At 43.6% G+C, this 26,219-nt stretch overlaps 1 protein-coding gene across 4 annotated transcripts in view; it reads left to right on the top strand.

Annotated features, from left to right (window-relative positions):
* The window catches only part of LOC102374924 (netrin-1), a 118,302-nt gene extending 102,357 nt beyond the window's left edge, over positions 1–15,945 (top strand). Inside the window, exons 5-6 of one of the 4 annotated variants that reach the window (XM_025212890.1) lie at positions 11,656–11,970; positions 15,848–15,945. In XM_025212890.1, the coding sequence (XP_025068675.1) occupies positions 11,656–11,970; positions 15,848–15,861 (329 nt within the window). In that variant the 3' untranslated portion in view covers positions 15,862–15,945. Of the gene's footprint in view, positions 1–11,655; positions 12,010–15,262 lie in introns of all 4 variants that reach the window. The other 3 variants (XM_006031272.3, XM_025212889.1, XM_014523464.2) reach the window with 3 other exon arrangements.
* Positions 15,946–26,219: the final 10,274 nt, after the last annotated feature.

Below are 26,219 nucleotides of genomic sequence, written 5' to 3'. Positions count from 1 at the left end.
CTCATCAGGAGTTGTTATTCTAGCACAGTGTGCTAACCACCAGGCCACAGGGTAGGCATTAACCAGTACCTGCTCCAGCCCTCCTCGTGAAGCTGATCCATTGTACCTTTATTTGTCCAATGAACAGTAAGTGCGAGAGCAGTGTGGACGTTTCTGCCCCTTTTAGAAACCAACATCCCCTCCTGGTTTATCTGCTTCTGGCTTATCTGCTTCCTACTGGCCCTACACACTTCCCTCTCTTAGCTGCCAGCTGCAAAGAGAAGGCTGGAGAGGGAAATTTTCTAATATCTAACCTGTGGCATGGTGGTAGAAATACTGTTCTGGGAAGTTGGAGAGATCCAGATTCCAGATTCAAACCTCTAGGTAAGAGGGTGCTACAGTAAGGCTCTTCTGCTTTCTAAGTTAGTGCCCTATTGGGTCAAAATATAGGAGAGTCTCCTCCTCTGGTATCTAACAACCCCTTATCATGGATTTGTGCTGGGCTACAGTTGTGGGACTTACAGTTGCCTACAAACATGTACAGAGCTGCACACCCTCTGGCTAGAGTGCAATCTACTGCATATGGTCAGTGTCCACGTGGACACTTGAGCATCTCCCCTCCCCACTAAGACTGAAAACTGCCAAAGTGCCACAAATGGTGGTTACGTAGCTATGTAACTGCTGTTTGGTTGTAGAAAGAGAAATAGGTTTCTGCCCTTAGTGTCAGAAGTATAAGATGAAAATAGGCATCTCCTGAGATTTTCAAACACATTTTTAAAATAGGTTGGCCCCTTCAGCACCTAACCTGCTTAGGTACTTTTGAAAATCATAGGAGGTACCTATCATGCAAAGTGTGCCTAAATGACTTTGAAGATTTGGCCCCTAGGAATCTAAGTTTCATTAGAGGACATTGACATGCCATTGTGGGACATTGCTTCCCAGCACACACCATCTACTGCAAAAACAAAGAGAAAAGGTTGATTTTTTTACTCTTCTTTTGTGTTGCAAGAGATTTCCTTGGAGAACCCCATGTGTGGTTGATAGATGTTTGGCTGCAGCGACCCAGCAGTTGGTGGAAACAATATTAGAAGGGCCACTTGGTTTCCTTCAGCTTCAGGAAATCACATGATCTAGAAGCTAAGTTAGAACATAAAACTTTCTGTCAATGAGCATAGCAATGGCTGTGCCAGCCAAGTTTTCACCTAAGCCTTCAGTCCTTCCACTTCATTTATTAAAAAAAGAGGGGACTTTGACATAAAAAAATATAGACTGTATTTTAGACAGACCGAGTTTCCAGTAACCACCTCTGCTCGGTTCCTTTGCATTCATTTTCTCCATTTTGTCAGTGTGGATCTGGGCAGGTCAAAGGTTTAAGGTTTTTTGGAAAGATCTGTTTCCAAAAAAAATAAAAATTGGCTCATCTTCACTTTTTCTTACCTTCACAGTACTCTGGGAAATATGTAGTCAGAGCTCAGAATTTTATGAAAGCATCTGGCATCTATGACAGACATACTTTTTAAAAGTACATGCATTTTGCAATTTAAAAGGTATTCATGGACTTAATTCTTCCCCCCTCCTATCTTAGCACTAAAGCATGTTGCATACAAGGCTTTTAATCAGATGGGTTGCTCCTCCAAATGTTAATTCTGCACCTTTAATGATCAGTTATCATCACCAACACAGGTTAGAGATTTTTGTGTTGCTGGTTTGGATGGGTTTTTTTTTTCAACCTATATAACAAACACTGAGTCCCTCTGGCATTGACATGGGATGTGGTAAATCTTACAGACAGACAAGTGGATGGAGAGGCTGGACTGTAAATCAAGAGGGAAGTTTAGAAACAGGTTGAAAATTCAGTCAAAAGTGTTTTGTTGCTGAACTACAAGTTAGGTCAGAAAACAGAAAAAGTGGAATGCTATATCCTTTGGGCTAAGCCAGCTTGGATCTTTCATAAAGTGATCTCTCTTTACTTTGTCTGCTCTCCAGTATGTAACTTCCAATGGTTTTTTTTTTCTTTCTGTCTAGTTTTATGGATTCCTCTCCACTCACAATTAGCAAATAAACACATGAAGCCATTTCCCAACAAGGCTACTTTCCTGGAAGCAAACTTAGCAAGAAGTGTAGTGTTACACTCAGTGAAGGAAAAAAAAATGGAAGAGAGGTAGTCACAAAATACCCTGGGTTCCTCTCGTCCTTCCGATTTTCTGCTTTTGGTTACCACGAACATTATTTGACAGACAGCTATTCAGAGGAAACAAATACATAACTAGGCCAAAGCAAGATGCTTCCAGATTTCATCTGTTTCATCAACATGCAGCAACACTTGGATTGCTCTATTACTCGAGTAATAAAAGCAGTTTTCCTCCACTCCATGTGGTTTGAAACTGAACCACAGCAGTGACATTTTTATGAATGGAAATTCCGACTGCACCACACATCACTAGCTTGAGCAACCTCCATCACTTACTTCACAGCATCACTAGAGTCTACGGCTTTCTGAGCAAATGTCAGGGCCCAGAATCTCTGGTTTTTGTCCCCTGCTTAATTCAATTGCACCAGCAATGGTATTCAGTTACTGTTGCTGAAAGCGTCGTGTTATAAACTAGGCGAAATCTGAATGGAGTAGAACGTAGGCACAGGGCAGCATGGAAAATTACAATGCCTATTTTTGGGGGGTACATTGAGGAGATTTCGGAATGAACTAGGATAGAGGTTTCTGAATATGCATGCAACTAGAGATAGACATACCTGTCAAGTAATATTGTACAAGAAAGCAGCCTTTCTCCTCCATCAGGAGGTCCCAGCACAGCACCAGTTCTAGGGGGGATGTGTCGACACAAACCAGCCCTGGATGCAGATGAAACAGCACCCATATGAACCCCGGCAATTTGCTCCTTTGTGATTCTGCCTAGAACAATTACTAGTGCATACCACGTACTGAGCATGGCTCACTGGAGAAAGCTAGTCACTCAGATATTTCATAGCCTGCACTCTGCCCCACTCAGCACATGAACTTCAGGGTGCAACATGCAGTTGCCTGGCAAACAGCTACCAGAATCCATGTCTTAATGCCAGGGAGCTGGAAAAAAAAACCTTTGTCAGTCACAATACAGCTGGAAAAGGACCTCACACAAGGTCATCTAGTCTAGCCCCCTGCTTAAGGCAGGATTGTTCCTAACTAACTCATCATAGCCAAGTGTCTTTCCAGCCTGCTCTTGAAAATTTCCGAGGTTGGAGATTCCAGTTTCTCTGGGTAACCTTTCCAATGCTTGGCCACCTTTACGGTGCGAAAGTTCTTCTGAATCTCCAACCTAAATTTCCTCTCCTGAAACCTAAGGCCATTGCTGAGGCCTTCTTGATGTGTGGGGCCCAAAACTGGACACAATACTCCAGAGGAGGCCTCACCAGTGCTGAATACTGCAAAACAATCACTTCCTTTGATCTGCAAGTGACACTTCTGTTCACAACCCAGAAAGCTATTGGGTTCTTTTGCAACAAGAGCACACTGTTGACTCATGTTCAGCTTCTGGTCCACTGTAAACTTCAGGTTCTTCTCTGCGGTACTGCAGCCCAACGTAGCCGTATTTGTGTATGCAATAATCCCATCCCAAGTGCAGCACTTTGCACTTGCCCTTATGGAATCTTATCTAATGATTGCAGACCATCCATCCAGGTCATTCTGGATCCTACACCTGCCCTCCAGAGTGTCTGCAACTCCACCCTACATGGTGTCATCCCAAAATTTGCTAAGCATGTACACAATCCCATTATCCAAATAATTAATGAAGATGATGAATAATTCCAGACCCAGGACAGAGCCTTCAGGAAGACCACCTGACCCCTCCTCCCAACTAAACATTGAGCCATTGATGACTGCTTGCTGAGAATGACGATCCAACTAATGATGTATCCACATTACAGTACTTTCATTTAGTCTGTATTTTGTTAGTTTGTTAATGAGAGTGTCATGAAAGACAGCATAGAAAGCATTGCTCACACCAAGGTACATCACATCCATTGCTTTCTCTCTATCCACAGAGCCTGTCACCTTATCATAAAAGAAAATCAAGTTGGTTAGGCACAATTTGCTCTTGGTGAATCCATGCTGGCTGTTCCTAAACACTTTGTTCTCCTCTATGTGCTTTGAAATAGATTCCTTGAGGGCCTGTCCCATGATCTTTCCAGGTATTGAGGTCAGACTGACTGGTTTATATACTTTCCTGGATCCTCCTTCTTCCCTTTCTTAAAGATGGGCACTGTATTTGCCCTTTTCCAATCATCTGAGCATCTTCTCAGAGGAGACCAGGAAGAGTCCTATTTTTACCATTAGTGCCAAATTTCTCCCCAGATGTTCTAGGAGGTCACTGTCATCCAGCTTGTTCTTCCTGTCTTCTATAAATGAAAAACAGACCTAGGGATTTCTGTGGAATGAAATCAATTGAGTTTTCTGTGTTTTGGTTATAGCGCCCAGATGGCTACTCTTGGCATCTTCCCTTGGTCTCTGAAATGTCAGCAGCTGAGTTGAAAAGTTAGCACCATTTCTACACCAAACTCTTAAAACTTAAGCTTTGACCTCATATGTTGAACATTATGTGAAGCCAAAGAGAACCATGCTGCCTTTATACAAACACGATGTAGTATTATGTTGTACCTGTATGTTCCAAGGAGTGGTATAGAGGCTTAGGTAGAGCTGCCCTGTTTGGCCAAACAGTATATCTGATCAGAAATGTACATTGGTATTCAGTGATATGAGGCAAACTAGCTGCCTTCTGTTGAATCATTCCATGTATGTTTACATTAATTAATATATTGTCCCAGAAAAACAGTGCGCACACAAAAATAGGGTCTGGATCAAGATTTGGGGCATACAGATCTGTGATCTTAGTTTGATATATCTCAATGTTTCTTCCCATTTTGTACCTCAACTGGAGCTAGGTATCTTGGCTCAGCTAAATTAAACACAACATTATCCATTATTAGAACTGAGCATATTGTAAGGCTGTAAAATGTTTGGATACAGATTGTACTACTTGTCAGAAAGGATATGTATCAGTAGCACAAAAATACTATGGGAAATTCATCTTTAAAGCCATAGATTTATAGATTTTAAAGCCATTATCAGTATCATGTCTGACCTTTTATATAGCACAGGACAAGCAACCAAGCCACTGACTTCTGTATAAATTTTATCCCTTCCATTTGAATTATAGAATATATTTTAGAAAGACATACAGCTTTGATTTAAAGACTTCAGAGGAAGAGGATCCACCATGTCCCTGGTTATGTTGTTCCAATAGTTAATTACCTTCCTTTAAAAACACTGCACCTTGTTTTGTATGTGAATCTATTTAGCTTCAGCTTCATTATGCCTTTTTCTGCTAGATTAGAGTCCTCTAATCCCATCCCCACACAGATGTTTTTGCTCATGCATCTGCCCACCTGAGCCAACTGAGTGGTTGCAAACTGTCCCAGGGGGCTTCCAAGTGGAAAGAAGATTATCAGAGTTTAGCAGCGTTCTGTCGTTAGCTGTGTCCCACCATTCCTTAGAGTATCAATCCAACACGGCACTCAAAGGACAACAGAGAAAGTAGTCATGCCCATCATTCGCAAATCTTGCCCACATATGTAGAGTAACCAGTGTCAAACAAAAAAACACAAGCTGTTTGTATGCAGACATACTCACCAGTTTGACCCACCTAATATATCAGCAGATGCTCCTGGATGGCAGTGGTATTTGGATCACCTTTTCATGGTCCTGGAAATGGAGATTCCCACTTTTGGAGCAGTCTGCAGACCCATGTTCTTACCTAAGCAGGGCTGTACTCTGGTGTTCAGACCGTGTTGCTTTAAGCCCTGACATACTTCAAATGCAGCATTCTGCACATTTGCTGTATTAAAGGTGGGACAAACCTGTTCTTCAAGGAACACACTAGCTGTGGATCTCAACTCCTCTTGCAAATTACAGGGAAAAAATAGGGATTCTCTTCTATATGGTTTTGAATCATTACTCTTCTTATCTACCCACAAAAAAGATGGATGGCTGCAACCTCATAAAACCTGCTTATGACCTCTTCTGATGTTGTAGCACTCAGGCTGAAATCACATCCTTCACAGCATCTGGGTTACCCCCACTCTAATGAGATGAGATTAAATTTCTGCTGCATTTTGGTGAAGGCCTTCATTTCTCCATTTCCCTCACACCCCTTGTCATTGATGCTGTGCACACTGTGGGCAGCCATTGTTACTAAAAGAATGGGTAGGAGCTTATTACGAAGAAGTAGAATGGGAGAGTGCAGTGTGGATTGACTGGCATTAATTTACCTGTTATAATAGCTATTCATTTCTGCTATACTGGGCAGTGGGATTAGTATTTTTTCCTGGAAGATCCGCTTGTTCAGTTTACTTATAAATCAGTTGAATGCCACCTGAGAGCCTCCCTCAAACTGAATAGGGATGCAGAACAGGAAAGCTGAAACCCAGCAGTGAGACTGGAACTTGGGATTGTTTCACTGCCATTCTCCATCTTTCTCAACAAAAAATGTTTCTGAACACAAAGATAAAGGGACTATGGCTTATATGGTCTGAGATCAGCAGTGCCAGGATTTTGCCCATCCCAGTTATCCATTGGGCTTCTTAATTTATCCTCTATAATTTAGTCTCTTGCATTAGGAAAGGTATCTGACAAGACTGTACGGCCACATCCTCATGAAATAGAGGATTAGTTTTATGTATACCCTGCAAAACTTTTGTATTTTGCATTTGTCCATGGCAATATAAAGCCCTTTGAATATTGCTACCAGGCTTTAATGGGGGATGATTTCACTGTACGGACATTGTGTCTAATCACTCAGTTGGCATCCAAATGGAGACAGGGCTGCATCAAGTCCGTGGCTGTGAAGAAGCACCCAGCTTTAATAGAATTTGGGCCTAAATTCAAATTCAAAGTTGCTTACTATCCCTCATCATTGTAAGCATTTCACTCAGAAGTAGGAAAGACCTGTTAGAGCATTTAATCGGTCTGCCCAGAATAAGTATAAAACTCTCCCATCCAAAAGTGAACCAAACCAAGACTCTTGAATACCCTGGAATCTGATCATTTGGACCCAGATGCATCTTAGTCCCATATCTAACAAAGCACCTATTTTTAAAAGCATGTTTTCTAATCAGTTGTAACACATTGGCAGGAGCTGGTGGTGTGTACTACAAAGCTGTGCTGTTAATGCTGTTGGGGTCCTGTGTTAATAAAGGGTACAATGTTCTAGTCTAGACTGTTTTCCAGCCACCTACTATCTCTGCAGCTGATTCATCTAACCTCAGGTGTGTCCTCTCTCATCTAAGAGATGCCTGTTTGCAAGGGATGCATTACTAGAATTTGTCTCAGCCTACCTAAGAAGGCCAAATTTGCTGCCTCCCTCTTGAAGGATGGGTTTACAACACACCAGCATTTACCGTATTCAAACCTGTAAGCAGCATGCTTGGGAAATGTCCAATTTGTTATGCCCTCTGTCATTGACTGGCCTACCGTCAGATTTTCTTGTGCTAACAAAGGTCCTGCTTGGCTAGTGCTTAGAGTGGTGTTGTCGTATCACACCCCTGCTGGGAATATACCCTCGTTCTGTGAATATATCTCAATCCTGACTTGGTAGAACCTTCCTTCCCATCCAGCAGGGGCCTCAGACAGATCTAGGACTAGGTGAATTACTTACTATTCCACTGCAGAATCTCTTCTAGTCCAAGACTATTCAACAGAGCTTGAGACTTGATTGGCTGGTATTTATAGATATATGCTGAGGATTGGTGGAAGCCACAATACTTGTTTGACACGTAATGCAACAGGTTTAAGGTTGTAAAGAGATCAAAGTCTTAAACCACTCTGCAAGATAATGCAAAGCTCTGAGCCACTTGGTCATCCTTAAACTGGCTGCTCATCTTGCATCCTCCGGTTGAGATAATCTCACTCACCTGCAAGTCAAAGCATGTCACAAAATCTTTAACTAAATGAATGACAGACACAGAGATGAGGCAGGCAGGGTGGACACCAAGCCCAAAGTCTCTGCCTATGGGCTACCCACCAGTTACTTGTGGCTGATGGCACCATAAGATGCCTCGCATCTCCTTTCTCATGCTCAGCAACAGGACTGACAGAATGAATGACTCAGCCACACGTGACATCTCCCCAAGCAGTCCTGGACAGCTCCAGTGAAGGCAGTCTCACTAAGTGGCACAGAAGCCTTCTTTCTTATTGCACCAGCACTTTTCACTGACCACTCTACAAACTTGTTGTCAAACTTTTAATTGAAAATGGCGTACCCAGTGTGTTCTGTAGATAACTTGCTTTGGCCTCACCAAGCACCCGTGAGCCATAAACCACAGTTTAGGAATGACTCCATTGCAGTATGTCATTCTAGAGCCAGGACTAATTGCTCTTGAAGGCTTGGATCTTTCTGGCACCTGGGCCCATCCTATTTGTATCAGGCCCACAGCATATTCCCTAAATACTGACCATTTGTATACAAAAGGCCCACAGAGCACTTCAGAGAGCCCGTGCCAGATTCAACATGTAGTTTCCATAACAGGTCATGCAAATTGCTCACAGCCTGACATGCCAGACTCTCATTGCCCTAAGGATGGTCTTGCACGCAGCCCAGGAGACCAGTTGGCTATTTATGCCAGTATTACATGGTACAGCAAAGTTGCAGCATTAGTGGGTGCTGCACAATTAGTGCTAACTGTGCATGAGGGCTTCATTTTTGTTCTAAAGTAAGGGCTATGGAGAAAATCCATGTTCATTCAGAAAATCAAAGTGGGGATGGAGTGGAGCCGGTCTGTGGCAACCAGAGGTGTAGCAGTACAGCTCTGTGCCCAGGGCAGCTGTGTGGTGCCCAGGGAGCACCAGCTCCTCCTCTGCCAATCGCGGCAGCATAATCCGCTGTTTTTGTGGCCCACACCCACAAAGATATCTGCCCAGGAAGACAGTACACAAAGGGCAGGAACTGACAGTGTAAAGATGTAGGACAGTGTCTGTCCCTTAATCTTCATGCCTAACTCTTGGGAGTGGGATTTATATATTCGAGCATAGCAGGGATATTCTCTTGAACTCCTAAAGCCAGACTGTAGTTTTCAAGAGTAAATGGTTTTGTGCTTTGAACAATATACTGGGTGAGTGTGTAGTGAAGAGAAGGACATTCAGATGAGGAGACTAGTTAGCTTAAATAGTAGAGCCCTGTCGGTTAAGAGCTGCAAGAGGACAGGTCTTGATGCCACTCTAGAATTATTGCTCTAAAATACTGTGTGTGTGTAAGGATTGTGTCTGCTGTTTGCAGCCACTGCATTTGCAACCACCCTACCCCTTCTAACCCTCTGGTACAGTGAGACGGCAGGCCTCTCAGAACAGGGTCACAAGCAGCTGTTTTGCTGAGTAAATGCTGAAGACAACTTACAGTGGCATGCATCCCACTTTCCAGGGAACAGGCTTCAAATACAAAGGTTGTTATAAAGATGATAGCGATCAATCGTTCTCTCTGTCTTCAGAGGACAGAACCCAAAGTAATGAGCTTCAAATTGCTACAGTGGAAGTTTAGTTTAGATATTAGGAGGAGTTTTCTAACTATGAGGATTGTTAAGCACTGGAACAGATTACCTAGATGGCCTGTAGACGCTGTCATAGGAGGTTTTTAAGAGCAAGTTGGCGAAACAATTGTCTGGGTTGGTTTAAGTGGGATGATCCTGCCCTGAGCAGGGGGCTGGATTAGATGACCTCCTGAGTTCCCTTCCAGCCCTCTTTTTCTATGATTCCTTCCCAGCCCGGTCTGTGGAAAACAAGCATTCTGGAGGGTGTATTTTTCCCTCCCTTCTGCCCCTGTTTCTGTAAGTGGAAGGGGAAGATTTTGGCACCATTATGACCTTTATGACTTCAGCCAAACATAAGCCCACTTTATTTTTATTTCATTATTTTAAGTTTATAATAAGCATCAAATCCCTTGGTGAGGCAAACATGGAAACCATTACCATAATAGTTGGGTCTGATTAATTCAAACTTCAGGATGCCCAGAAACATTTGAAAGAAAAGTAAGGAAAATTGGATAGGTCAAATGAACAGACATCCCTAATTTGCTGTGGACATCACCACTAGAGGTAAAGCAGCATAAGTCATGGAGGTGCTGCTGCACATCAGCACTGGTTCTTTCACATTAACAGTGCATGTGGGCCACGCCAGTTGAACTACCTCCTAGTAAACTGGAGAACAGACTTGAGCTATGCTTTGGGCATTGCTGACGCAAGATCTCCAAGCACTGATGTGCATGTTTCCTCCAAACTTACTCTGAGCCTTATGTCTGGGAAGACTGAATTTGAGATAGTAGCAGAAAAAATGGTGAACATTAGGAATGCAAGAGTAGGAAGTGAAACAGAAATGTCTCTAAATGAGCCTGACTCAATGCCCTTTGAAATAGCCCCCTCTGCACACTATTCATTACACACAGGCTTATTCTACTCTACAGTAACATGCAGATGAGGCTAATTATTTTAACAACCATAGCAAAGAGCAGGGCAAACACTTAAAGGCTTGAGGAAAGAGCAATGCTAAGCTGGATTTGAGCCTAGGAAGTCTCCTGTGCAAGCCAATCTGCCTAGGATGCATGCTGGTGGCTGTGAGGGATCAGATCCCTGCATACATTTGTTGGGAGGTGGTGGATCCACGGGTTCTGCGCAGCGCCAGTGCTTGGAGTGGGCCAGGAGCCACGACAGGACCTAGAGGCTTCCTGACCCCACAACAGGAGCAGCAGAGAAGTCCCGTCCAGTCGGCCTGTGCACGGCTCTGCTGGGTAGAGCTCTCCTCTCCTTCTTCTAATGGGGCTTTCACTCCTGCCTATGGGAGATTGTCCCAGGAATGAATCCTTCCCTAAAGACTAGCCCGCAACTTTCTGACTCCACACAGTGCTCCCTTATTAGGGCTCTGGTGATTCAGCCCTGGATTTGCTGCTATCATCTCCACTCCACCTTGGCCAACTAGCAGCATCTCCATGCAGTTTCTTTTCCTGGCATAAGGCAAGTGATCAGCTTGATTCAGGTCAGCTTCAATTACATTTGTCAGCTAGGTGTAGTCAAACCCTATTTAACTTCAGGCCCCAACTGATGATTCTGCTATCTCAGACTGTATCGTCTCAAAGTCTCCTGCATGCATGGCCAAAGAGACCAGTGCCCTGTACTTGTCCTCAAAACAGATGCCTCAGGAGCAACAGGGTAACCCCCCCAAAAAAGGCCCATTAACAAGCCTTACTTATGACACTGTGGGACCCCCTTCAAGGGGTAAGAGAGACAGCCCACTAAATGGCAACTTACTGCAGCAATGACTTTTGCAACATGACCTGAGAACCTCCTAACTATACAGACGATCCAATAAAAGATATAATGAAAAAAAAATCTCTCATATATATCCTGAACCATCATGACTGCACCAACACTCAAAACATTTTTCTAACATGGACATTTAGTCTCTGGGAACTTAGCTTCAAACAGCAGCAAATTTCACATGTGGCTGTCACAAAGCAGCGTTTACCTTTGGCCATGTCTTCTGAGGATAATCATTAGAGATGAAGTATTGTTTTTGTCTAGAGTGCTTTGCTATTGGGATCAACAAAAGCCCCTTAACATCTTTTCTTGTCTTTCTTTTTCCAGCTGTGCAGATCCACATCCTGAAGGCCGAAAAAACTGCTGATTGGTGGAAGTTCACCGTCAATATCATCTCTGTCTACAAACAGGGAAGCAACCGGATACGGCGTGGGGACCAGAGCCTGTGGATCCACTCCAAGGACATTGCATGCAAATGCCCCAAAGTAAAACCCATGAAGAAGTACTTACTGCTGGGCAACAATGAGGACTCACCTGACCAGAGTGGCATCATAGCAGACAAAACCAGTCTGGTGATACAGTGGAGGGACACGTGGGCTCGGAGGCTCAGGAAGTTCCAGCAACGGGAAAAGAAGGGGAAGTGTAAGAAAGCCTAAAGGAAGAGATGGCATCAGAGAGAGGGTGCGTTTGTGTGTGTGAGAGTGTGTGTGTGTGTCTGCATGTGAGACAGTGTGTGTGTGTGTGTGTGTGTGTGTGTGTGTGTGTGTGTGTGTGAGTGAGTGTGTGTGAGTGAGTGAAAGAGAGAGAGAAGAACTGTGCATGCTGCTTTGTGTAGAACTTGGAGCAGATAGAATTGGGGGTAGGGACTTTGTGAAGGAACTCACTTTGCAGTTTGTGTGCATCCGGGGGGCAGGGCAGGCTGGGTTTGTGGGGATATTGGTGAATCGCTTTCATGGGACTGCCAAGCTTGCACCTCGTATAGCAGGAAAGACGATCACAAAAGCAATAGGAATGTTGTGACCAGAGGTTGGCTAAGGGGCATGCAACACCTCTATCACGGAGAAGCAGATGCTTGTTCAGTTACCAGTTCCCATCATCCCCTTGCTTATTTCTCCCCTATGTGTTGAAGAAAAGAGACACCAAACTGCCTTAAAACTGCTGATGTCTGCTAGTTCCAAAGCCTAGCCACAGAAACAATTGACCATGTCAGAAACTGATTGACAACAATGCTGGAAATTAACTTCCCCCCACCCCAAAATACACATCCTCTGCATAGACTGAATGAGACAGCTAAGGTAGGGGAAACTAAATAAAAATTGATCACTGAGGATATATATGATGATCAACTAACATAGGTTATTTAAGTGTTTTTTCAATAAAATATAGTTCTAATAATCAATTACCTGCTGTACAATATTTAAGAGAGAAGATAAGATTTTCACGGTTAGGTATGCAGAAGTCTCACTACAGAAGAGAGAATGTCTTAAGTTCAGAGTCCATAGAGAAAGTTATTGCCCTTGACTTTCCCTGGGGCCTTGTAGGTGTTGTTAATATCCAGAGCCTTACTGTTGCAAAACTTTGCTACCGCTTCATTTTGTGGGTGGGAGCTCGGGACCAATCCAATCAGACTTTGCTTAGACCATCGTGCACATTATGGCAGTTCTGTTTTGGTCAAACCAGGATGCAGGGATTTCTTAGCTTCCATGTTAGGCTCATAAAAAATGAAGGATGTCTGCCTGCAGATAAATAACTCACACAAGCAATAGCATATAAAATAACCAAACAGGAGGCAGCTTGGGCACACAGTTCAAAATCAAACTAAGATGCCAATGCTAAAAAAAAAAAAAAAATCAAAACCTCCCTGATATTTTTCCGTTTAGGAAACTTGGAAACATCTATTTTATGACATTTTCCAGTGGTTTTACCTTGTTTTATAGCAATCAACAATATTTATATAATGACATAAACTACCATAAAGCAAGGCAGGAATGTAAATAGGTGTAAAGTGGAGAGGTTCCCAGTGAAACACAGTGTTGGGATTAGGCAGTTGAGATTGGGTTGGAGAAACAAGCTCCTCTGAGCTTCATTGTGAATTATGAGACTTTTCTAAAACAAGGTTACTTGTTAATAGGGGAAATACATTCCCAGTGGTGAGTGTCTAACAAAAGCAAGTGTTTGTTCCCAAACCCCTTTTTTCTGTCAAAGAAACAGAGAGAGTTAGTGTATTCAGTGTAGACACCAGAAAAGGCAAATGATTTCATAGTTAAATGGGACTAGTGTTCCTAAATCACTCAGGCTCTTTTTGAAATCATACCCTTAGATATCTGTGAACTTAGGAGTCTAACAAATTGGTCAAAATGATTCCATACAGATGGGTGGATGGAGCTAAAGTATGGGTCCAACACACAAATTGACTCTCCTAATTACTGAAGGAGATGGCACTGAAGGTTGAACCATTTATTCAGGTGAACAGAAGGAGTTAATTCAAGTCAGTGGCATCCACTCAGATTGCTCTGCTTTCAGCTACCCAGAGTTGATACCATACCCTGTTATCAAGTGTCCCACTTGACCTCTTGTGGAAGGAGCAAAAGCAGATGGATCAAAGCCGTCTGAGCCAGATGGGTACTAAGTACAGGACAAGGACAGTACAGGTCACCCACATGTGCACAAGGCAGACATGGGTGAATAAGTACCTGGGAAGATTCACTCTTTTTGTTTTATTTGCATTTGAACTTAATCTACAGCCCAGAGTGGTCAGATGAAAGACTCTCACTGAGATCAACAGGTTTGGAATCAGCCTTCATGCGGGGCCCTCACTCTGAGATTTTTCCAGGGAGCTCAAGGAGGGAAGTTTTTTGGCACAATCTCCAGCAGAGACGTGGGATCTCAGACTGCCAGTTGGCACAGTCCCCTGAACCTGCTTTTCCAATATGCCCATTCAAGAGTGGCAAGGTCTTCCTTGGCACAGCTCAGCCTCCCACTCAGATATGCTGCAGGCTCCACCCGGGAAGCTGTAGGATTGCACGCGTTTCTGTGTTTGGTTTTTGGAGCTAGCATTAATATCCTGTTATCAAGACTTGCATTCAAAACAAAAACAACTCAACTTAAAAAGCCCAATCCTCTATCTATTGCTATGAATCTTTTTTAGAAGAATGCCCAGAGGACTGTGAAGAAAACATTATCTTCTTCAACAGAAGATGCTTGTATTCTGAAAAGCTGCAATGGGGCATTTATTGGTACCCCACACACTAGGAGGGAAATAAATAAATAAATAAGCAATCCCGGAAGCTGTCCATATAGGTAGCACAAAGTGTAAAACAAATTAGAGCTCAGAAAGTTGATTATTAACCAGAAATGTAATATTGTAGATTTTTGTTAAACAAGCCCCCACCCACATGCAAGACTAGCATGAAATAACATTTTTTGTTGAAGTTTTGCACTTATCAGCAGGCCTGAGGGGTTTGTTTTGCTCTTTCTGCAGTTAACAAGTACCTCTTTAGCTGTTATGCAGAATAATGAGCATGTGTAACATATACAACCTCAGTTTCCATTGAGTGAACTAGAATAAAACAGTTTAACTTTTGGGGTGTCTTGTGAAGTAATTATTTCCTATGGCCCTCTCCCTTCTTTATGTTTAAGAACAAGCATCCAAGGAGAAATCCTGGTTCTTGACTTCAACTGGGCCAGGATTTCACCTGCTAAATAGTAACTTCCATAGCCACAGTTGTTCCTTTGAAGGGTCTGGCAGATCTTACTGTGGAGATGACAATAAGGCAGCCACCAAGGAATTTATAAACGTCCACTCATTGACTAAAAGCAAATGGATCTGTGGCTGGTTTGGTGGCTTATCGGCTAATTAAATCATATGCTGTACTTCTCCACCTTAAGCTGAGGGCCTTCCATTGCAATGAAACAAGTCATCTGATTCTTCCAGGTGAGTCAACAAAGAATAATGGACAATGAGAGAAAAATCAGCTTCCTGGGAGCACAGGGAAGGGGCAAGGGGTCTTTCAGGATCCTGCACCTGCATTTACCATGAAGTGTTACACACAGCGGTGGAATGTTACAGCAACTTGAGTAGTGCAAAACAATACAGAGGTACTCTTAGGAAAGGTAACATAGAATTTGTAACAGGGTAAAAGGGCTGCGGTGCCTACAAAGTGATTCTGGAAAGCAGCTGAAATGCCAAAACAATCATCACTCACTAGTAGCAGTGAACAAAAGTTGTTTCGTCTCATTTTAATTTGTTACATTTTGTGTCTGTTTTCCCTTGCACACACCCACCTTTTCTCCTGTTACACAGACCTGTCGGGAAACCTGTGTTTTTGATTTATTTCTGTTAATATCTTGAATTGTAAATGTTGTTTAGTTATGACCATTGCATACTGTTTTGGGCAATGTTTCTTTACAATGCATACTAATATATTATGGTTATTATATATGAATATATTTAATGACACGTGAAAAAGTTGTGGATTTTCTTATTTTTTTTCCAAGTTGTCTTTTTTTTTGTTGTTAGATGGCTGTAATTGAACCAGAAGGAGCTTGTAACTGTTCAGCACCCACTCGGTAGAACTAAAGTAAGAAACCAGTTGAATAAACTTGTGTAAACTCTCCTCTCCCTGGATCAGTTTCTTAAGTGATAGCTTTTTGAATAAGGGGCTTATTAGGCTAAATGGGACATGGGTCTGCTGATCTCCCAGAATACCATGTGTGGCCACTCTTAATGGGGTGGGAATGCCCAATATTCAAGCATTCGTAGCAGCCTGTGCGAGCATCAGTTGTGGTACCAGCTGAGAGGACAGTGTGAAATGGCTAATATTAACCTATGGAAACCTGACTACTTGTCTGCACCTATTGCAAACTTCAGAGATGTGTTTTCTAGGGGAAGCTAGTGCTGGTGAAAGCTGCCAGGCTGAACTCCCCAGGGTGAGGAGATTGCATATAAACACATGGCAGCAGCACAGCAAGCCTGCCAGTCTTGCCTCATTAGCTTGCCTCAGCTGGCCCAGGGAAGCAGCAACGACAAGGGTCCCCAAGGCAACTACATGAAATCCTTCCTTGACAGTCCCAGCACTGGCATGATTATTCTCACGAGGCTGCTTTTGTAAGGTGCCCAACAGCACCTCTCCCCTAGTGCTAGGCCTCTGCTTATGTCATGGGACAGGAATGACTAATGCAGCAGAATGGACTCCAGGACAATAGTTGTACATCCTTAGCAATTGCCTAGTCCATCCTGCAGAACTCACATCCCTCCCTACAGCCTTCATTTCTATCCATGTGGAAGTAGGATTCCTGAGGTCCCATCCCTTACTGGGACAGGGCTAGGACTTCCTGGAACCATCAATGCTTTCAAAAGGGGTCCTGTAACCATAATCCATGCAGCAAGTGGTACCCAAGGGAAGACAATGGGATCTCAGCACTATCAAATGAGTCAGCATGGGCACGAAAGAACTGAACAGAGACATTCTTGTCTTGTTTACTGTCAAATTGTTACTCCGTTTGGGTTGATTTTACTGGCATATCACCTCCCATTGCCTCTTAATGTGTTACACTAGCACAGCAGGCTCCAAATCTTCTCATTTAAGCCACTGTAGAGGCTGGTTTGTAACTAGCTTGTAATATTTGAAATGAACCAGTGACATATCTAGGATGGGATGACAAGGGCAGACAAACAGAACTATCAAAGCCATCCACTATTGAGGTAGCTTCAATGCTTTATACCAGTGATTCTCAATTGGGGTGCCACATGATTCTTTAAAGGGTGTCGTGGGATGCCCTTCCTCTTGGTGGCCCTAGCCTGTGTACACCTGTCTGTGGCTGGAAGGCTGGTGTCTGTATGTTTGAAGGTGACACAGGTTCCTCCCTCACTGCTCTGTGCCGAAGCAGCAGCCCCTGTCCGGTCTGGCCCAGCCTAGCCCACTGCAGGGCCTGAAGGACACCGCCAACTGGCTCCACATCAGCTCCATCAAGGGCACCATAGTAGCTGGCTTGGGGTGAATCAGGGATTGTCAAACTCCAGTGCCTACCTCACCAGCAAGCTTGGCCCCCACTTCCCAAAGCCCCTCAATACAACCTGCCTTTCCACTCTGAGCAGATACCCCTTGGCCAATCTCCTCTGAGACCCCGTGTCCTGTTGCCCACTCCTCATCACACCCTACACGCCACACATGCAGCAGCATGTGCAGCTGGTCATTTGATCCTGTCCGGCTAGGCAGCGCCAGAAGCCAGGTCCTGCCCTCAGGTGTCTCTGGACGTTTATTGCAGCCGCCTGGGCTGGATTTCAGGGCAGGCAGCCCTGGGGTTACTAAGGGCAGAAATTGGCTTGCTGATTCCCGATTCCCAGAGGTGACCTAGAGCCATGTGCAAGGCATCCAGTTACCACACTGGAAGCAAACGTATGTGGCTGGGTGGAGTCAGGGGAGCATTCACTGCTGGCAACCTACAGGGGCAAATATCATACTTATATTACATTTGATATAATAATGAATAAGAGACTATATTTATATTCATTTTAAAAATGGGGTATGGCTAAATTCTAAAAAGTTATGGAAGGGTGCTTTGAGTCTAAAAGTTCGGGAATCACTGCTTCACACAAAAATCCAGCTGGTGCTCTTAATGTGCCCAGTGCATGTTGCACTTGCAAGTACCTCTTCAAGTCCTGGGGTACAATGGCCTGTCAGCATCTGATTGCCACCCCCTAGGAAAGGGAGTTTTGCCTCTGGTACAGATGGGGTCCATGAGAGCAGCTGCAGTTTGTCCACAGCCCATGGTCATCCCATCTCCAAACTAACTTACAGAGTGCAGAGTAGAGAATTCCCTTTTTCTGCAGCAAATGACTCCAGGAAGCTCTATCCCAAGGACAGCTCCCATAAAGCAGCAGAAAAGGGAAAACCAACTCAGCCATTCTGTTCAGCACTGGTGAGACCCCACCTGGAGCACTGTGTCGTTTTGGGCCCCACACTTCAAGAAAGATGTGAACAGATTAGGAGGAGTCCAGCAGAAAGCAACAAAAGACTGAATGCCTGGGAAACAATTTATGAGGAAAGACTCAAAGAACAAGGATTATTTAATCCAGAGAAAAGGACTGATGGGGGATTTGGTAATAGTCTTCAAATAACTGAAGGGTGATTATAGAGAGGACGAGATTGGTGGCCCTAGGGAACAGGACTAGGAGCAATGGTCTCAAACTGCAGCAGAGGAAATTTAGATTGGAAATTAGGAAGAACTGTTTAACTATGAGGGTAGTCAAGCACTGAAACAGGCTACCTAGAGAAGTTGTGGCATCTCCAACCCTGGAAATGTTGGCCCTGAAGTTCTTCTTTGGGTCCTGGTACACTCCAGCCTGGGGTACAAAGGGCTGTCAGCATCTGACTAGGGTAGTTTAGTCAGGCATGATCCTGCCTGGAGCAGGACGCTGGACTAGAGTAGCTCATGAGGTCTCTTCCTGTCCTGCTTTGCTATGACCCTATTCAGGAGGAAAATATTTCATTGGCTGAATGCACTGGCTGAGTGTTGTGTTGGCAGAGCCACAAATAACCACCCTAGAATACTTGCTTAAGGTGAGGATAGACATGGGGACCACTGTGCAAGCATCTTCTATTGAAGCCACCTCTTAAGTTAATAAGACAGAAGAGGCTGCATTGTTCAATGGTTAGGGTACTTTCTAGGACTTAGGAGACCTAGGTTTAATTCTCTGCTCCACCACAGACTTCCTGGGTGGCCTCAGTTTACCAGTTCCCTACCTCACAAGAGTGTTGTGTGGATAAATGCATCAAAAAGTGTGAGGTTTTGAAGCACAATGCTGATAGGACAAAATAAGAATTTTTCTTGTACAGGAAGTAGTCTAGATTTTTAGCGTAACAAGTTTTTCTGACAGGACACAGAAACTCCTCTCAAGAGGAAGGTTCTGGGATTGGTAACCAAGTCTATCTGGGTACCTGATGCTTTAGGAGGTGCTTGCATTTTTTTCACTTGCATCTGCTTGAATTGAAAACCAGCCATGGTGTAGCTGAAGTCCTCCTGACTTAAGTTTCCCTTGAGGTAGTCAAAAGGTTAACACATTCAGGAGACAGCTTTGTAGATCACCTTTTAAAATGATGGCAGTCCTTTTCTACACTATGGTTTCTGAACCTTGCTTTATTTTCTTGTTTCAAGTCAGCTTGGGCTGAGCAAAACTATTATCTCACGTTAGGGCGAGAACCTTGTATTCACAGATTTCAAGGCCAGAAGATACCATTATGATCATCTAGCTTGACCTCTGCCTGAATCAAGCGCATAACCTCCAAGTGAGTGAGTTTCATTTAGAAAATATTTAATTCAAAAAGCTATCCAGTCTCAATTTAGGGCCTACAGGTGATAGACAATCCATCATGTCCTCAGGTAAGCTGGTCTGGCAAATAATTATTCTTCGTTAATTATTTGTGACCTTTTTAGTCCAAGTTACTTCCTTAGAAAAGCAGAAAGACGAGTTCATAACACATTGCACTGGCTTCCATTTTCTTATAAGAGGAAATTCAAGCCATTGGGCATTTTTACATGCATTTGGGATGTGGCACTGGGCACTTCAATTAGCGAGCTGTGCTAATTAAAAGCACCCACATGTCACATGTATCAGTATCCCTGCACACCCCCGTGCTGAAAAAATGGCAGCGGGGTGCTTTGAACTAAAGCTCATAGAATGTGTTTTATTTCAAAGCTCCCAGCTACCATTATTTCAGCATGGGAATGCATGGGGACGCGGATAAACGTGATATGGAAGACATGCGAGAGCGCATCAATGTTGGTACTCCAGCAAACTTGATTGAGTCTGCTCCAACGTGCTGGATTTCCAGTGCATCGGAGCAGGCTCCCTGCATTTCTGTAGGAGCCCATTGGTATCAACTCTAGGGCCCTCTTCATGATTTGGAACCTGGATCTTATAGGTAATCTCTCTTCCTCTACAGCATCAGCACAGTCTTGGCCCATATTCAGCTTATTGCCTACTGCAGGGGTGGCCAACCTGCAGCACATCACAAGTGCCCTGGAGAACCTCTATGTTTGACCCATAGTAGACAGTAGAGGGGGCAGAAAGCAGAGTAGCAGATCAGGCAGGTGAAGAGGATTCAAGTGATTCTCAGGAAGGGCACAGGCAGGACTTAATTTGTGTCATGCCTGCCAGTAAGGTTGGCTTCCATAGGTCTACTGTAACCCCCAGGTCCTGCTCTGCAGTACTGTAGCCTAGTCCATCATTCCCCAGTCTGTATTTGTGCACGCAATTATTCTGTTCCAAGTGCAGGATTTTGCATGTCCTTGTTGAATTTCATCTGGTTGATTGTAGACTTAATGAAAATGATGAACAATACCATACCCTGGACAGATCCCTGGGGAACCACACTTGATACCTCCCCGCAACTAGACACTAACCCATTGGTGACTATTCAGTAAGCATAGTTATCCAACCTATTATACATCTACCTAACAGTACTTTCACTTAAGCTGTATTTCTTTAGTTTACTAATGAGAATGTCATGAGAGACTATGCCAAAAGCCTTGCTGATACATCAGATCTACTGCTTTCCCTCACCAGAGCCAGTTACCTTGTTATAGAAGAAAACCAAGTTGCTCAGGCATGATTTGCTTATGGTGAATCTATGCTGGTTCTTTGTTATCACCTGGTTCTCCTTCAGGTGCTTGTAAGTAGATTCCTTGATGACCTTCTCCACAAATTTTCCAGGCATCATGGACTTACTGTTTGGTTGCTTATTCCCTGGATCTTTCCTTTCTTAAAGATAGGCAATATTATTTCCCTTTCCCAGTTAACCAGGACTTTGACCAACCTCCATGAGTTCTCAAAGATGATAGCTAATGGCTCGGAAATTACCTCAGCTGATTCTTTCGGTACTTTTGGGTGTATCCTATTCAGCCCTGTCAACTTGAAAGCATCCAGCTTCTCCAAGTAATCCCTAACCTGTTTTCCACTACTCCATGCTACTTATTTCCTTCACTATCGTGCTGCCAATTGTGCTCGTCACTTGACAGATGACCTTACTCAAGCAGACTGAAGTAAAAAAAAAAAAATAGCATTACATACTTCTTCTTCCTCTGCATCATCTGTTACTAGGTTGCCTGCTGCTTCAGTAATGGACCTATACTTTCCTTGATATTACTCCACTTCTGACATACAATTAGAATCTGTTTTTATTGCCTTTTACTTCCTTTGCTCGTTGCGTCTTAAATTCCGTCTTGGGTTTCCTTATTTTATCCCTGCCTGCTCTTTGTAATACTCTCATACGGTTATGAGTAACTTGGTCAAATTTTCACTTTTAATAGGATTCTTTTTTTGAGCTGTAACTAACTGAAGAATTCACTATTTAGCCAGATCAGCCTCCTGATTTACTTCCTATTCTTGCTTTGCATCAGGATAGCTTGCTCCTGTACCCTTAATAAGGCCTCCTTAAAGTACATCCAGCTGTCCTGGACTCCTTTCCCCCTCAGACTCTACTCGCAGGGGATCCTCTCCACTAGGGTTTTGTGAAATTTCACTGGCCGTTTCATTCTGACACTGTTTTAACCAATTTCAAGGTCAAAACAGCAAAATCGGAATGAAACAAAGGCTGTTGAAATATCCTCGAAACAAAACAAGGCTGGTTGAAATGTTTTGAAAGTCTAAACGTTTAGACCATAGGCTTGGGATTGAAAGTTAGTCCAGCTGGGATGACTTCCCATCCCCAGCGCAAGACCTGGTGGGGGGCTGCCTCCCACCCCCGGTGCAATGTAGCACGGGGGACTGGGCAGCAGCCCAGCCGGGCTGAGTCCCCATCTCCAGCGAAACTCAAAACAGTGTCGAAACAGCCTTTCTGTTTCGATGGAACGGAATAGAACAGCTGTTTCGACTCAAAATGAAATTCAAGATGAAACTGTTCCATCGAACCGTTGAAACTCATGGCAAAGTGGAACGGTGCCATTTCACACAGCCCTACTGTCCACCAGTTCCCTTACTGAGTTAAAGTCTGCTTTTCTGAAGTCTAGCATCTTTATCCTGCTGCTCTTTTCCTTTGCATCATGAACATGATCACTTGATGGCTACTGCCATCCAAGTTAACTTCCACCTTCATTCTCAGCCAATTCCTTCCCCCTTGTAAGCATAAAATCATGAAGAGCTTCCCTTTTACTTAGCCTCTCCACCACCTGTACCAATAAGTTATCACCGACACAATCCGAAAACTTGATGGATATTCTTTATATTGCTGTGTTACTCTCCCAGCAGATTTCATTGTAGAGATCCTCCATGATAACCAGGTCCTGCGATTCAGAAAGTTAGTTGTGTAAAGAAAGCCTCATCCGACCCTTTCTCCTGGCTTGGTAGTCTATAGCAGACATCAAACACAACATCACCCTTTCTGTTCTCCCCTCTAACTTTGACCCTGAGACTTTCAGCAGGCTTACCTCCCTGCATCATACTGCACCTCAAAACAAGCATGTATAGAGCAACACCACTGCCTTGCTTCCCCTTGCCTATCCTTCCTGAGCAAGATATACCCATCCATGGCAGTACTCTAATCATGTGAGCTATCCTGCCAAGTCTTCATTATCCCAATTGCATCATAATTCTCTGATTGTAATATGGTTTCCAAATTATTCCTGCTTCTTGCATTAGTGTATATTTTAGGTAGGTAACCAATTGCCCTACTTTTCTCTGAGAAAAGTGTTCAGGTTTCCTCTATTGCTTCCCCCTATTTGGTTTTTATCCAGGCCTCCTGGATCTATACTTACCACTGGACTTCTGTCTCCATCCCCCAGTAAACATAAAGTAAAGCTCTTCTTTCTAGGTTAGTGAACCTGTATGTGAAAATGCTCTTTCCCCTCTTCATCCAATGGACCTGATATCTTCCCAGCAGTCCTGCTTCCTGGAAAACCACTCCCTTGGTCAACGAAGCCATTGCCAGCAAGGGTTTACTATATGAAACCACCTGTTGATCTCTTGCCTGGTCCTTTACCTTTGTTCAGGATGGATTATAACATCTCTTGAGCCCCCATCCCTTTCACCTTTGCACCCAGAGTCCTGTAGTCACATCTGATTTGCTCAGTATCACCTTTGGCAGTCTCATTACTGTCAACATAGATTTGCAGCATGGGGTAGTAATCAACGTGCTGGATGAGTCTTGGCAACCTTCCCATGACACCTCTTGGCAAGTAGCAAGCCACTGAAGCTAGCAGGTCAGGCTAGCAGATGGAAGCCTCTGTCCCCTCCAACAGGGAGTCTTCAACCTCCAGCACCAATCACTGTCTTTTGGTGGCAGTGGTTTCAGTCCTCCCAGCCTTTGGACCATGTGGCTACATGGTGTGGTCTCTTGCCCCACTGGAGTAGGTTCCTTCTCATCTGATGTCAGGGTTTTGTACCTGCTTTCTAGCTGGACAGCTACAGGTTCAGAGGAATGCTGTTCACTGGCAGAAATGACAAGCTGCCAGCTTTCACCTTGCTGAGAGTCTAGGTCATCTTTGTCCATGAACACCTTCCCTGGTTGTACCTCTTCTATGGTGCTTGAGGTCTCTGTGCACTGCGTCAGTGAAGGCCGGCTATTCACAGATGTTTCTGAGGCTAACCACCCCCTTCTGTAGCTACCTTACCTGGTTTCTGAGGGAATCTACCAGGTGACAACTCTCACCAAAACACCCTCTCCCATGGTTGTCCATGGCAGGGACATGCAAGTCACAGTCCTTGCAAAACCAAACCAGGGGCTGAGTGGAAATCTCAGAAGTCAGTAGTGTGTCTGCTCCACTCTCCCCCCCCCTGCCCCCCACACACACTTGGACAGAGCCTGCACACAGATGCTTACTGGCAGTTGCAGTGGCTTTGGCACTGCAACATCTTGGGGCTCCTCTCAATGGCTCTTTTTCCAAATCCTCTTTCTCCTTCAGCTGATGCCACTTCCTAAAAAATCCTTCCGTCTCCTCACCTGCTTCTGCTCAGCAAACTTACAGTGAAGAAAGGTTAAAAAGTGGCTTGGGCAAACTCTCCCAGCAAACTCCCACTCAAATTCCCATGTCTGCTGGTTCCTAGTGTTGCTGGGACTCTGGCTGGCTTAGCCCTTCTACCTAGGCAAGCCCTGCCCTCCTAGTTCACACTGCTATCAGCTGCTAGGCTCTGCAGCTGAACACATGTCCCTACCCCCACCCCAATCACCCTGCAAAATAGCAACCAAACTCATGCACTCAGATAACACAGTAACTGGTAATACTGGCACTGAAAATGCAAAGAAGTCCAGTTGAGCACCTGATGATCTTTGCTTCCACTTGCTTGAAGACAATAATGAAACACTGCTATTTACTTTAGGTCTCCTAACCCTTCCAGGGAGCAGTAAAACAGAAAAGTTTCTACTCAAACATCAAAGCACTGCCCAATTTACTTCTCTGTTTTTAATAAAACTGCTCACCCGCATGACACGTACAATGTTATTTAAAGGGGAAAGCAAAGAAGCACTTTGGCAAATACTTCACCAATAAGCTTTGCAGGCTTTCCTCTTTCCCCACGCACCAGATTTGAAAAGGCTGCATCAGAACATGCCTGGTAAATCACACAGAAGAGAGGCGTAAGTTATCCTGATTAATGGCTTCTGGAAATTAAAACAGAACCTTAATTCTTCCAGTAAAGTATAGTTTTAATTAAAACCTACAAGTCTAAATTCTGATTTCTGCAAAATCTCACTTTATTCTATGAAGCCAATGGAGATTTCTCAGATAGTAGTGGCATAATAGATCAAAGGCTCCTAAATCAAGTTAATTTCAACTAGGTTTTCCAATTTATTTCCTTAACACAGAAACTGTGTAAATGCAGGAGACCTTAATGCCATATTGAAAACTTAAATTATTTTGTTTTCATCTGGAACGATTGTGCTTAGAAAACATTTATATTTTAAAAGTAAGCAATAGAAACATTGAAAACATACTGTGGTTTTTTAAATGTTATTTTTTTTTGTAAAAAGCAAGATACTAAAGTTATTGCTTTCTCCTGCATCTGTTTGAATATGAAGCACTTTCTCAAGCAAACAAGCAAGACCCCTGTTTTCTAAGGAATTTTAATGCAACTGACCCTTCAAGGGCTTTGAGAAGGGCCTTGAGAAGGGCCTTCTCCAGAAATGCAGGATGGATGATTATAAAAGGGCACTATTCCCCTCCTGGCTATGAAAGAACTACAGGGATTATTTAAGCTTCTTGGCAGATGAAAACATGAAGGCAGTTTCCACCAAGGGACACAGTTAGTCATATGCACTGAGTACTAGATGTTTACTGCAAGGAAGACAAAGGTATTTTTCACTCCCTGATCTACTGCTGTGTTATCCCATTACTCCTCCCATAGTCACGAGAAAGAAATTTATGTGATGGTTTGATTATATGAACTACTCCTATAAGCCTATTTTCTATATAACCAACACGTCCAATTTTGGCTACTCATACAGTGAAACATTCACAGGGATTGAATAGCTCAGGGATCAGTAACATAGCAGGGCTCTTGTCAGCTCCAGAGCACAGAGCAACCAAACCTAGCGATTTAGATTCATTCAGCTCTTAGAGTCCCTGTCATGCTATATCACATATAACCACTAGAGTTTCAGTATCTGCTCTAAAGTAAGTGGGTCACGGACCCTGACTTTTGCCTGCGTTATGGCACATTGGCAGAAGACGTTATAAGATAGGATTTTGATTGTCAGTGCCAAGAACCAAATGCTCATTTTAAAAATCCATATCATCCAGTGCTGAGATTGCACGAGGTGAGGACTAGCTTGGGGCTACAGGAACCATTAAAATACATGTGAAGAAGACATTTCAAAATAATGGCAACATTAAAAAATAAATTAAATGTGAAACTATTAAGACATAGCAGGAAAAAAGAAAGCCAGTAGAACACAATA

Source organism: Alligator sinensis, unplaced genomic scaffold, assembly GCF_000455745.1.
Source record: "Alligator sinensis unplaced genomic scaffold, ASM45574v1 scaffold17_1, whole genome shotgun sequence".
NCBI classification, from domain to species: domain Eukaryota; kingdom Metazoa; phylum Chordata; order Crocodylia; family Alligatoridae; genus Alligator; species Alligator sinensis.
The sequence above is the reverse complement of the archived record's forward strand: the minus strand, read 5'-3'. Positions and strand labels throughout refer to the sequence as shown.